This window comes from Phalacrocorax aristotelis, chromosome 2, assembly GCF_949628215.1.
Source record: "Phalacrocorax aristotelis chromosome 2, bGulAri2.1, whole genome shotgun sequence".
In the NCBI taxonomy this organism is placed as follows: Eukaryota; Metazoa; Chordata; class Aves; order Suliformes; family Phalacrocoracidae; genus Phalacrocorax; species Phalacrocorax aristotelis.
The window spans coordinates 74,557,241-74,570,212 of NC_134277.1; the positions used below are offsets into that span (position 1 = coordinate 74,557,241).

At 43.2% G+C, this 12,972-nt stretch overlaps 1 protein-coding gene across 3 annotated transcripts in view; it reads right to left on the reverse strand.

The window, feature by feature from the left end:
- Positions 1–10,836, reverse strand: part of CDYL (chromodomain Y like) — a 107,447-nt gene extending 96,611 nt beyond the window's left edge. Inside the window, exon 1 of one of the 3 annotated variants that reach the window (XM_075084119.1) lies at positions 10,617–10,836. Coding sequence is in view for 1 of the 3 variants with exons in the window: in XM_075084117.1 (XP_074940218.1) it covers positions 10,617–10,640 (24 nt within the window). In the remaining 2 variants the exon portion in view is untranslated. The remainder of the gene's footprint in view (positions 1–10,616) is intronic. The other 2 variants (XM_075084118.1, XM_075084117.1) reach the window with 2 other exon arrangements.
- Between the last annotated feature and the right edge of the window lie 2,136 nt (positions 10,837–12,972).

Here is a 12,972-nt window from a genome sequence, read left to right on the forward strand (position 1 = left end):
GAATAGATATAAATGAATAGCAGTAAAGTTTCATTTGTCACTATGGGTGGATCAAGACCTAATGTTCATGGAGACAGAAACCATATGACATCCTACTGCTCATTCTATCTCCTCACTAAATCCATGTTTTGCCACTAATGACAGCACAGGTAACCTCCAAAACACCATCTTATTTAATACGCTTGTTCTGCCTTGCACCAGTTTCAGGGCAAAACTGAACTTAAATTTGAAATCGATACTTGTAAAGAATTGGTTTTAAAGATAATAAGTTCTAATGATTTACCTCAATAAAGATTTTTTTAAAAAAATCCAATACAAGACAAACAACCCTGCTATTAAATCTTTACTGATAAGAATGTAGAGAATCATGGCACAGTCTGCATACAATATGACACGTGTATCCTGCTGATGAAAAAATGAGTGAGATCCCATCTTTGTGTGGTTTTAAAGATTTGTGAGGTAGTAATCCCTCATATATTGGGTTTCTGCAGTCACAGACATAAGCTGTCAAATCAACAACTGCTTGATGCACTGGCTTCCATGTTTTAACACTTCTACAATGTTATATCTCAAAGAAGCATGCTTACAGTAATTTCCATCTTCTCATTCAGAACCTAATATTTTATTCTTGGCAATTTAAATAAATAAGCACAAATCTCGGGAGATCTGATGAACACAATGTGGGAGAGAGATAAAACAAATCAGTTAAGGAGCTGCCCTGATACAAGAGAGATGCCTCTAACATGAGTGAAATAGAATCTGAAACACTGATGGATCTTTGAAACCTTATTTGCCATCAGCATCTGGGAAAAAATTCTGTGTTGTTATTGGTCATCATTCCTTGATGACTTGGGTAAAAATACAGCTTTTTCCAAAGTTAATTGGCTGGAAGTCATGCGTCTCAAAAGTCACATAATAATAAACTCGTCCTAGACTTCTGTATTACACTGCCTTATGGATGTTTTTTCCAAGTTAAAATGAAATAGAGATCAAGTGTCCCTTATTCTCCCACTAAACACATACCCTTTTGTACAATCAAATCCAAACACAAAGTATGTAGGGCTAAGCATACGAACCAGACAAAGGAAAGAACAAATTTTAAAACCATTTGCAAGCAGGGCTTTAACCTTCTCTAGCCACGTACGTACACTATGAACAAACTGGTGTGCACCAAGAGTTCAAATATTAACTGTGAAACTTCTGACCTTAATATATCACAAGTGAAAATTGATTGACTCCTCTAAAACTGCACTAATTTAAAATTTCCGTTGCCCTTGGGAATGTTTGGACATCTAGTTATTCCTTCAGCTGCAATGGACAGTGGTGAGCTGCTCCTACAGATGCCTCGGTCTTCCAGGAAAGAAGCTCTACAGTGTCACTTTCAGGAAGCATTAGAAATTGTTTACTTGGAAATGCTCACTCAACTGACTGTCAAGTTGCTTTGAACCTATCTGTTTAGAATAACTATATTTATGATCTAATTCCACAGAAAAGTACACTAAGAACAAAAGCTCAAGATTCTCAGTCTGATGTAAACATAATTGCTTTTACTTTCTTTCTGTTTCTTTGTTCTTAGAAAGCACTGTTAATCAAAGATCAAGTTTAGTCCTTATCTGTGACCCAAACAAGTGAGAAGAAACGTACCAGCCTTGAAAACATGAGGGCCCAACTAAGAGTTATGGTATAGAGTTACTGTATTGCAAAAAGCCTACAGAGAAAAAAGAAAAAAAAAAAAAAGATAAAAAACCTAGAGAATTTAAGGAAGAATTTTCCATCAGTCTTCCTAGTTTTAGAAAGATTATACTCTAGCACAGTCTACTATGGTTTATACTTACACTTACAAAATAGTACTAATTTCAAATAATGAGATTAATTCCTAGAATTATTATTACAAGTGCTATTACAATTTGTTTCATTCTGTGGCCATATTTCTCTATACATATTTTCTAGACTAGGAGTCTATTCACACAAAGCAGTTACCTAGGCCTTACTTTGGGATACAGACCTTAAGCACATGAAGTCTCCACTGAAGACTTTGCAGGTATCTAGAGCGTACGCTGCTGATGACTTTAGATCTCACTCAGAGTTGGTGTTTCTGCTTTGTTTGATCACATATGCTAACAACCTCTTCTTGAAAATTAAAGTTCAAGTTAATACAGTGTTCAGTAACAGCAATGTATTCAGTGGTTATGACTCAGAAAAGACTTGTACAAATGCCTTAAACTCTACCATTTGAACAAGACCCTGGAATCGTGTTTAGAAACATTGTCTGAAGATAAACGAAAGGTTAGCCTGACGAACAATTGTGCTAACAAGAGCAAGTGACCTGGCAATCACACTGTTACTCCCACTTACACCATGCCCTGCCAGGATCCACAGAAACACGAACGCATCGCTCTTCCCACAGATGTGCCCACCTTCACCACGCCTGCAGCCACGACCCTACGGCGGACGTGCGCAGGGAATGAGGGTGGGCTCTGAACATCTGGGGATCTCAGGTCATGCTGCTGGCATTTTATAACCAAGGCTGAAATCTGCCTTGGTACCAACAAGACCAGCCACGAAAGCTCCCAGTGATTATCGCTGTGCCATGTTTCCCATTTTTTCCCCTCTACAGTAAGACATTACGGACCCGTGACAGGAATCAGGATGCTGAACTAGATGATTTTTTGTGTCAGTACGTATAGTCTTACATTCTCATTATTTCTTGGAGACGCAATCCCAGGTCTGCTAGGTTTAACCTTGTAAGTGATCTAGCCACTAAAATATGATGGAAGAGTCATACTGTGCTAGCGCAAGCTATATTTTGTATATATATACAACCAGGGAAAATCAGGTGTTGAAATCAAAACACAACAAAGGAGCCTGATGTAGCAACTAGCCAAACTATAATCCAGCTAACTTTCCCAAAGTTACTTTGAATCGTTTTGTACCCTTCGTATATCTACATTGTTACTGGTAACAGAAATGCTATCAATACATAGATGATGTTTCACTGAAGAACTGTTTTTTGGAAAAAACGTCAAAAACCATAGACTTCTGAATATCCACTGAACACAACATTCAAACACATCAGTGTCAGGGAAGTATTTTGGAGTTAAGATATATTCAACACTCTTAAGAATGTACCTCAATGGTTCTCCTACATATATATTTACAAAATGTACCTCTAATATTTTCTGCGATAAATACATCACAACATACTTCCCATAACTTGCTTTAAACCATGGTGTCTTTAAATTAAAGCCAATTTTTGTATTATTCCCTAAACCAAGCAAATTTCTATAAACCAGTGCTTTACAGGAAGTGGAAACGCTTAGAGAGGTATTTAAATGTCTTTGCAAAATGAAAACGACAAAGTCACTTTAAAAAAAAAAAAATAGAAAGAAAGAAGTACACTTCCTACCTTCCCTGTTTATCCAGGATACAAAAAAAAAAAAAAAAAAAAACCCAAAAAAAAAACAAACCACCAAAAAACCCCTGGGTTTTGATTTTTCAGATACTACTATGACAAGATTAAACATTAGAACTTCATTTACTTAAAAGCTGTGAAACTTTCAGAAACTGCGGGGCCAGAAGAGTTGGAGAGGCACAACTACAGATGTGGTTAGGCCACTTAAGACACATACCTTATCCTTCCCCACAAAAAAAAAAAGAAAAACAAACTATCAGACATAACATGGCCAAGAAGGAAGATTTGATCAGAGCTGTACTAATTTATTTTATGCAGTGTGATTATAAAACCTGAAGCTTCACTGAAGAATCACAACAAAACTGTTACAGTTGTTACTTGGTTTCATTACTCAATAAAACAAATATATAGTTAAAAGATATTTAGTAAATAGTTGCTTTATTTTGCATTTTATGCTAGCAAAGTGGCTTCAAAATAATTTAAAAACACAAATCTATGGTTAAAAATATTTTTTATTCAGAGTCATTCTATGTATTCATACACATTCATAGATTCCTTGAAAAAGGTCTATTGCAGGTCACCATTAAGGGACACATGTAAAACTTCTGAGGATTTTTATGAAAATAGTAAATATTCTTGCCTTTATATTGTAGTGAACCAGTCACATGCCAATTTTATTTTCTTCTAAGTAATATGGAGAGAAATTCAAATAAATTATTTCAAAGAACATGAAATTCTTGTGTGTAAATATTAAAAGCCCATTAAAAAAATAAGAAAAATAAAAGCTCTTCTTAGAGCAATATCACAGCTTTGGAGAATACATTTGATAATGAAAAATACAGAACTTTCGTTTTTAAGATATTTGGATATCTGGACTAACAATATACTGTCCGAGAAAGCACACAGTATGTTTAATACGAAAATTATTAATGTTTTACTCAAAGATGAACAAAAAACCCCATCAACCCTGTATTTATCGACAAATAAGGTTATCACATGCCATACAAAACCCCAAAGGCACAGAAGTAGTTAACAGGGAAAGACTTGTGCATCCCTTTTCACCTTGCAAATACGGTCTGTAGAGCTCATGCTTCCAACAGGGACTGAAAAATAATACATTGCCCAGTAACACCAGATTTGGAGTTCCTTACAGAAGAGCAAGAGTGGCATTATAGGCCTGTGTATCAGTTATATCCAATAGATCTGCACATCCAGTTATCGCATATTTAAGAAGTCATTCTGATTGTCAAAGTTTTGTATCAAATACAGTCTTTGCAAGCGCAGAGTATTTATCAGAGAGAGATGAAACCGTAACAGTTAGTAAGTTGGTTTTTCTACCACTTTGGCACAGGTCAGACACGCTGCAGCAGTCAGGAAGAAATGAAGCTGCACCTACTGAGAAGTCAAAGAGGGACACGGCATCGCTGACGCTGTTACAGCTACGCCAACCTTCCTGAGTAACAAGGGGCTGTGGCATGTCTCATTAAGTCCTTTGTGTCCAATAATTTATCCTCATTCAAGAGGTACTGAACGTCAGCATAGTGGAAGCAACCTTCTGCGATAGTACGGTCTTGTAAGCTGGAAGTAATTATCCTGTAACTCTAAATGTGACTGGCACCACATCAGCCAATCTTTGGCCAAAAAAACTCAAGAAATGAAACTGCAGTCTGCTGTGAAAGACAGAAACTGTGAAAGTAAGAATTATCAGAGCCTCACATGCTTCACGGATGGTGCACCTCTCCCCCTCTCCCACTTCCTCTCCCTCCGATCCTTTTTTTCGCCCGATGGATATGGGCAATTCAAATCAAGTTACACAGGAAAAAAAGAAAAATCTATTTTCTTAATATACCTATGACATATACATGTATGTACGAAAGAGTTTTGTGCATAAAAACTGCTAAAACATCCCCTTATCCGTGAACCATTTGTGAACCTACACAGGCCACAGACAGAATTTCATTCCTTTGGCCACAGGTGTTTGAACTCTGGGAGCAGCCACTAAAGCCTTGTCAGGCCCGCAGCGGCACCGCAGAGGGAAGGGCACACTGGAGGAAGCCCTGGAGTCTCAGGTATTTCCCCAGTGGCATCAGCAGCAGATGGGGCACCAGACCTCCTCGATTCTATCTAGAGCTCTGGGACAGGAGATGAGAGAGAACTCAAGCTGGCGACAAGCAGCATGGCAAGGGACACGGGAAAAAGTTGAGTTTCTTGCCCTAAACGTGGTGGCTCCATTCCTGCAGTGCTCTTGCACTCATGCTCTGGCTTAAAGAAGTGAAAGTCACTAAAGGGGGACAAACAGCTAATCCTCGACTTCGTTTTAAGTCAGATGTACCGTTCCTAAGGACTGGAAGCAATGCCAACAGGTCTGATGTAAATTCCTAGTCTTGTTTAGTTAGCTGGGGGTGGTCAAGCAAGTCTTAGTCTTTTACCTCTTCTGAAACAAGCGATAACATTTGCACCACTTGTTATCAAAATAAAATCAGAAAGATTTATGCATTACAGCTCAATGACTGTGGGACCTCCTTTATGAACAAATGTCACTAAGGTCTAACCAAGACCTTAGGAACCAGCACATCAGAAACAAGCAGCAGAAGATGGATCCCAAGATATTTTGGACTTCCTGCAAGTCAGGTTGAATAAAACCAACCCATTTCGGGGCAGGGGGGGGGGGGGGGGGGGGGGGGGGGGAGGGGCGGGGCGGGAAATGGCTATTGGCCAAATAGGCAATTCTAATTTGTTGTTAATAGAAATTTTTCATCAAATGGCCATAAGAAATTCCAGCAAACTCCAAGCTGCCTGCTGTAGATAATGGGTTTACCCTTTCAGTTAACTTAAGCAAAACAAATGTTTAAACTTTCCAGTAAATGCACACAAAACACGATGAAGATCTGACCACTGCAGTGTTACTAGGGCTGTGAGACAAACTTTGGTTTTAAGTGGGTAATTCCCATGCAGTATCAAATTTTCAACCAAATGGCAGCATTTCTCCTTCAGTTTTCTATACTCCATCATTTACAAAACTAGCAGAGTAGCTGAAGAACAGCCTGCAGGATCACTTTTTTTGACTTGTGGCCGCTGCTGTATACACAAAGTTCAAATTTTCATGGAATATGTATCTTTGGATCTTACTTATTAGGTGATCAAACTTGACGTATAGCCTAATGCAAGGCCACAGAACTTCAGCCAGGTGCTCCTGAAATTAGTTTCCGTTTGTAATTTCAGTGTATCTGTCTAATTTAATGTCAAAGGCTTTAGTTCTAAAAATAAAGCAAAAAATACTGAATCATCATTGGAAGTGAAGTATCACCTTGAGAATACTAGACATCAGGATGAACACAATGAATATGTAGAAGAGTTAAAGAAAAAAAAGACATTTTCCATTCTACAAAACATACAAAAATGCATAATTGTGGACCACAGGACTTGAAATACATTAACCTGTAATATTTTAATGGAAATCAATCAAGTCACCTTAAACGCTAGGTTTACAAGCAACATCAAGGTGAAATACAGACTAAAGGAAAGACACCGATGTACAGGTGCACTTGCCAAGTTCACACAAACTGTTTTGCTTACTTCTTGGTAAAACCTAGTAAAAACGTTTTGATATGAGTAGCAATCATGGCCCAAGCCTAACTACAGTTACGTAAATGGATCCAGTGGGCCATGTGTACCATCAGCTGTACCAGTAATTCCCAGAGGAAAGATGGAAATGATTGATTGATTGATTGATTGATTGGAGACAGTCTCCAGCAGGCAGAGAACTTCAATGTATTTCCACCGCACTTCGTACAAGAAAAAAGTTATTAAATTTTATAAGAAAGAGACTCTTCCAAACTCAGCACAGCTTTAGCGTTTGTCTACCAACCACCATTTGGTACTTCTGACCTGTTGGCTAACACACAGCTGTCCTGGGGAATATTTTTATGGGATCACTTCCCCACTTCACCAGATATATATATCATGCCAACCACAATTCTGGATGACTTCAATCCCAGGCATCACTGCAAGGGTCTGCCAGAGGAGGTTGAGTGATTTTACTGCACAGAAAGCAAATACGGTCTGCTTCCAAATGAACCTTATAAATGAGGTGGATACCCTATTTCTAATTACTCCAGTGAAGATGATGAGAATAAGCCACAACCTTTCAATGGGTAAAGCAAAGCAAACGTCACAGTGTAAAGAAAGCAGCCCTACTATTTGCCCAAGCAGCTGTAGAAAGGACTTTCCAAAAGCCACAGTAACGCAGACAGCGGCTGGCACCCACGAAGAAAGATGCCATAAGTCATCAACGTCTCTTGAAACAAATCTGGGGGTAAAAAAGCCTGACAGCACCTTTTCTTATGTTTTCCTTTACCTGCCTTGTTCACCGGTTTCACCATGTCTGTCCACCTCACTAACATGTTGTCACTTGAAGAATCAAACTTACAAACAGAAAAACTATGTTATTCGCCTCACCCATAGACGTTGGCAACATTACTACTTGTTTCGCTTTCCATCTAGAAAAAGAGAGTCTCTCCAGTGTTTTTCAATAAAAGTTCCGCATTTTCTTCAGATCTGCTCCCCACTCAAAAAAAGCAGGTAATCATTACCACAACCTCTAAAACGCTCGAAAGCAAATGACATACAGGGTATACAGCCAGCCCAATAAAGTCATCCTTCCAGCCCGTTAGTGTATTTCAAGGTTTCGATCTTTGATTTACACTTGCCTAGAGTTCAGCTCCCTCTCTCCAGAGATGATATCCAGAGTAAAAATAAAAAAATAAAAATCATCCCACAAACAAGTGAATCCATACAGATGTTTTTCCTTTAAAAAAAAAAAAAAAAGGAACTTACCTTCATTTTTACTGTTTATAAGAGAATTTCTCATTTGTACTTTGGAAGAACCATGACACATATCAGCAGGAGCAGCTGGCATTCATACGTAGTCTAACAGTCACAAACAGAGTATACACTTTTTCAGTCAAGACAAAAGGTCAAGATTAAGAAGAAAAAATGGAGGTATAACAAATGGCACTGGATTTCAATCACCAGATTCAAAGAATATTGTATGGCATGAATTACAAAGAAAATATTCATGAAGCAGAAGTAAAACCCCTGTCCATAACATGGACAGTTCACAGAAGGGTTTAAATTCCTAATATTCAACATTTCAGGTCACCTTGCAGTTACGTACTTCCCAAATTAGCATTCACTAGATTTAAATTATTTATTATTTTATGATTTTTCAGGCATGGCTGTAAGTTTCATTACAAGAGAAAACTTGTTGAAAATGAACAGCAATTTAGGGAAGAAAAAAAACAAACAACAAATTGCAAAAGAGACAGCTTGACCACATCCAAGTCCAAAAGTATTAACAATTTTGGCATCTCAAATAAACTTCGCACTTACAGAATTAAAGTATATGTCTGATTTTAAAAATAATAGTTTATCACTTCAGGCACTTTGCAAAAAAGGCTTTGTCCCAACAGACATCACACACCACCTGCCCGGTAAGGACGGCCTCAACAGACTACTGAGCCTTTCACACAAGTCAACATTTCAAACACAACTAAGACAACCAAGAAGAGTAACGAGCAGTGGTCACCCTTAACCTCAGTCCAATGTCCAGCAAACAGAATTTTCCTGGTCATTTTTTATGCCTATAGAAACCGGTATCCCATTCTCTGTCTTTGATCAAACACATCGACACACAACGAGCAAGTTTTGGCCACAGCACAGTCTATGGACCCAACTCCATAAACCTGACAGAACTTTTTCCAAAGTCAAAGCAAGTTTTTTGCAATTCCTGCACATGCAGAGCGGTCCCTAAATTTCTCTACTACTTCCAGGGATGATCCCTTCAAGATTGGCTTAAGCGACATTATGAGGATGGGGAAACTTGCCAAAGCAATTAACCATGATTTATCTGTCGGGAACACAGGCCTTCAGTCTTCTAGTCTATCAGTTCAGCACCTCTGCTCGGCAGTCAACTGGCTTAAAATATAAGCCCACCTGGGGCACCTTTCACTGGCTTCTACGGGTCTGTTCACCCACAGCAGCACAGATGTAACTCCATTAATGGGAGATACACGTGCGCCAACAGTACAGTAAGACATCATCTTCTGTCAAGTGTCCTGAAGGCTGTCTGTCGCTCTTTGACCTCAGCCTTCCAGCCACTGGATATGAATATTTTTTTTTTATAGAACACTGCCCGGATGCATATTAACTATGAGATAAAAGCATTTTTGCTTTTGGGTGGCCACTTCTTTACCCAAAAGACAAGAACGGCTCCAAAACAACAACGGCTTTTCACTCCCAGGGATGACTTCTTGTAAAAATAAAAACAAGGAAGTTAAATCCAAGAGAACCATAATGCTTTTCAATTAAGGGCAAGGATGTGAAATTGCCACACATAAGACAGGAAATTCAAAGTTAGGCTGTCACCTCATTCCCTTCTTCACCCCAAAACCTTCCTCTCCCGTCAGCACACCCTTTGACCACCTCCCGAGCGACGAGTGAAGGATGGCGTGTCAGAGCCTTAACTTTGAATCTTTTTGGCTTCCCTCGCAACCTTAACCGTATCGTTAGAGCACGGAGAGACGAGGAGTTTAAATTTTAATATTTTGCATCACCGCAGCTCGCTGCATGGACAAGGCACAGGATGGTAGCACAGGACTTTGGTACAGACAGAGATCCAGGAGGAAAGCCCCTCTGCCTTCCTCCCCCCCCCCCCCGGACACATGCAATAACTCGGCTTTGCACACATTTTTGCACACCGCCGGGCTCGCACTTCGGCGTGCTCACTCCCGGAGCAAGTCGCGGCTGTCAGCGCTGCTCCCCACCATCCAGCACCCCCGCCCCTTCTCCTTCTGGAGTCAAAGTGTTGTGTGAACGTGGGGGGGGGGGGGGGGGGGGGGGGAAGCGCAGGCCACGGGTAACACTTTGCCGTCTCCTCCTTTCAGTCACATTTCCGTCCTCCTCCAGCAAAACTGGGGAGGGAAGAGGGGGGCCGGGGGGCCAGGCTGGGCGGGGGGGGACGGGGGGACGGACGGACGGACACACAGACAGACACACGCAGGCGCTGGGCCCAGCGGGAAGGGGCAGCCGCAGCAAGTGTGGGTGACAAGACCGCCGGCTCTCCCGAGAGCAACAAAAAGGCGGGTGGGGTGGGGTGGGGTGGCCGGCGGGGCCGGGGGCAGGGCCGGCGCTCGGGGGCTGTTACCTCGTAGAGTTCCTCGGAAGCCATGCTGGGGAGCTTCACAAGGTGGAGTTGGGTGCTGGTTTGGAAATACTTTGTTTCAGTTGGTGTCTGTGTGGCCTCCTCCTCTTCTCCCTCCTCGTCTTCTTCTTCTTCTTCTTCTTCTTCTTGTTCTTCTTCTTCTTCTTCTTCTCCTCCCTCTCCCTCCTCCTCCTCCTCCTCCTCCTCCTCCTCCTCTTCCCCTCCTCCTCCTCCTCCTCCTCCTCCTCCTCCTCCTCCTCCTCTTCTTCTTCTTCTTCTTCCTCCTCCCTGCGCGTCTCTCTCCAGCGCAACTAGCAGCTCCGCTCGCTAAATGCCAGTGAGGTGCTGCTGCTGCTGCTGCTGCTGCTGGTGGCGGCGGCGGCGGCGGCGGCGGGGCTGCGCGCACGGCAGCTGCGCAACTCGCTCGCTCCCCGCTCGCGCTCGCTCCCTCGCCCTCGCGCTGCCTCTCGCGCTCCCCGGCAGGCCGGCGCGCGCGCGCACACCCGCCCGCGCGCGCACACGCACACACACTCACTCACGCACACACGCGCACTCACACACGCACACGCGCACACACACGCACTCGCGCACGGCGGCGGCGGCGCCCCGCACCCCCACCCCTCCGGCCCCGGCTCGCTCGCTCGCTCCCTCCCCAGGAACACTAATCGAGCGCAGAGAGAGCGCCACACGCAACCACTCCGCCCCGGCTCCAGCCGCCCCCGGCACCATCCTCCTCCTCCCGCCCCCCCCACCCCCCCCGCTTTGATCTCCCATTGTCTGCTCAGCTGAGCCCGGCGGCGCGCGGGGGGCGGGAGGGGCCGCGGCCGGGGGAGCGGGGGGCGGCGGGACGGCGGCGGGACAGCGGCGGAGTTTGGGGAGGAGGGCGTGGAGCGGGGGGACGTGGGACACGGGGCCCACGCACGTGCGGAGCCCTCGTCGCTTCGCTCAGCATCCCCCCCCCCCCCGCCCCCGCGCTTCTGGCCCCACACCCCCCGCCCTCGTCCCAGCACCCCTCGTCCAGACCCCACAGCCCTCCCAGCCCTTCTCCTCCACCGGCTCCCAGCCATCGACCTACTCTACCACCACCATTTGTGTGAGCAATACTGTAACACGCCTGCATACATCTTTCCAAATTTGGTTGAATGCCTTTGCTACGAGAGAGCAAAGGACACGGGCAAATCCACGTGGGAGCTAAGCAGCCCTCAATGATCGTTGCCAACAACACATGGCTTGCATCCCCCAACTAACCGTGTTTGCAAAATTGGGAAGGCCCCACCAAAGCCTCTCTGGTATGACGGGTCAACAAAAAGCAGCCGAGTTGTTGACTTTCTTATGAGTTCGGCACTAGTTACGCCACGCAACTCGTTCTTGTCACCTCATATGTCATCTGGGGGTGCTTCACAGGAAATTGTGCAAATAAGGTGCCATGTAGTCAACCATTAACTTGATCTATTGAAGGCATCGTTGTGCAAAGGCAGATGGGATGAGTTACTCCTTCAAGAGCAAATTCTGCAAGATGGCATTTCTGATCTCAAAAGGGCTGAAGGGTGGGACACAACCAACGTCAGGACAGGAGTGCCTTACCATGCATTCCGCCGTACCGAGGAATTTGTTCTGGCAAGCGTTTCTTATTCCATACCACACCAGGAAGCCATACTCTGCCTCAGAACAGCGCAAGTTAAAGCAGTGTTCATCGTGTTGTGTTCATCAGCCCATTAACTCTACTAATTTTTGGTCAAGTTACCTCTTATTTTTATTTTTTTGCCAAAGTCTCTCAAAAATGTTTCTGGAAAGCCAACAAACTCCTCAACGTTCTACTTTGATAAACAGGCTTTGGACCGCTGCTCAGTGGGTACCCATTCGGAAAACATTGATCCATTTGTGGGCTTTTGATGATTTATGTAGAAAGAGCTGGATGTCCCCTTCTCAGACTTGGTTAGCCTGCCCGTTCTTTGTGACAAATGCATTGTGTCTTCTACATCAACATCCTTGGATAACTGAATTTCTGGCACTGGACTGCTAGATGGACGTCACTTGTGCAGATAAAACATCTAACAACTTTCAGACTTTCCGTACTTCCCTAATTTCCTAACTAGTCTATGAGGAGGTTAGAACTGATCTCTAAACCACTGCTTGAGATCTTGAGATCTTTGAAAGCTAGGCTTAGTCTAAGTGGTGAAAAGGGAGGTTGTTCAGTGACAGTAAAAGGATCGTTGGCAGAAGGATAGGCCTACTTATGAAACGGGGATGGTTAAGATCTAGGAACTCTGTGACAGCCTGCTGGAGGTGAGCATTTAATCACAATTCCTAAGATGTGGCCTGAATCCTTTCTGAGCTGTACTCAGCATACCATCGTTGT